Raw genomic sequence first — 1,336 nt, forward strand, 5'->3', positions numbered from 1 at the left:
CACATGTGATACATGCCCTCACGAGTTTGATTAGTACATGAGGAAAACGTTTCGTTACCTAGTGAGGTGACTCCTTTTAGAATCACGATGGTTTCCTCCTCTCGGGCATCAAGATCGGTCGCCTTGCCTTGGTCTTTGATTTTGACAAGGTTGTTGCGTGTAGGTGTTTGTGCTCGTATGCATTCATCCTTGGCATTTTGCCGCTCTTCATTCACATTTGCCAAACTTTTGGGTTTTGTTTCCCTCACAAAGCCAGGGTTCTCGACCGTTTCTTTCTTTTCGGTCACGCTCTTGTTCTCCTTGTCGGATGGAGCTTCGAAATCTTCCTCAAGGTGTCTCCCCACAGCCATCACGATTGAGTTATATACCCCGTTATCCTTGATGCTCACCTCTCGTGTGTAGACTTCTCTTGTATATAAGATAGTTTCGTCCTTTCGAGCATCAAGATTTTGCGCCTTAATTGGGTCTCCGGTATCGGAAAAGTTTCTGTGTATAAGCGTTGGCGTTGGCATTCGTTGGCACCCATTCTTTGACGGCTTCTTCCTTTTGTTCCCACCACATGAGAGCATTCTTCGCAAGATGGGCAGTCGCATATTGGACCTTTCTTTGGTTCGACCAGGAGTAACACTCAAAGATGTCATTCATTTGCCGCTCCCACTCGAGGTAGACTTCCGGGCCTTCTTCTCCCGTAAATAAGGACGACTTAGATTTCCGACCAGCCCTTAATTCATGATACGGGCGGTTGTTTGAGGCCCTCGCAGATTCTATGGGTCGGGTCTCCTGCTCAAGTCGTGTGAGACGATCTTGAATCTGTTGTAACATTTGAAGCATAGCGCTTTCACTAGATTCTATATTCGCTCCATCACGTGACTGTTCGTGGTTACTCATGTCACTAAACCTCGCAACACACAATCACGCAGCAACCAACGTGCAAGACAAACACTTAGGCACCCAACCTAACGCCTAACGAACACGAATACGTGCGATCGAAGCGAAACAATGAGCGAGTGATAACAATCAACGGTTCTTGCACACAACACGCGTTAAAACAGATTTCACGAACGTGCAGATTCAACGAGTATGTCAATCAACGTGCAAAAAGGCAGCAAGCAACGTGGTATGATCAAACAAATGACTCAAGTTGAGCTACAGATTGAGGTTATCACAAACAGATTTGTACCCGAGAACACAGCAGCGTATGAACAGCAAGTAAGGTGCAATCTCGTGCTAACGATGAGCGAGCTTTACACAGATTTCTCAACAATGATGCAGATAACACTCAACAAATCACGAACATAGCTTGATCAAAACTCGTCCAATCATTTCTCGAACAGGT

General features: G+C 45.7%; 1 protein-coding gene across 1 annotated transcript in view; it reads right to left on the reverse strand.

Moving 5' to 3' along the window:
* The window catches only part of LOC104818144, a 2,460-nt gene extending 2,090 nt beyond the window's left edge, over positions 1-370 (reverse strand). Inside the window, exon 1 of the mRNA XM_019203051.1 lies at positions 6-370. Within this exon, the coding sequence (XP_019058596.1) occupies positions 6-350 (345 nt within the window). The 5' untranslated portion in view covers positions 351-370. The remainder of the gene's footprint in view (positions 1-5) is intronic.
* Positions 371-1,336: the final 966 nt, after the last annotated feature.

This window comes from Tarenaya hassleriana, unplaced genomic scaffold (genome assembly GCF_000463585.1).
Source record: "Tarenaya hassleriana unplaced genomic scaffold, ASM46358v1 Cleome282, whole genome shotgun sequence".
In the NCBI taxonomy this organism is placed as follows: Eukaryota; Viridiplantae; Streptophyta; class Magnoliopsida; order Brassicales; family Cleomaceae; genus Tarenaya; species Tarenaya hassleriana.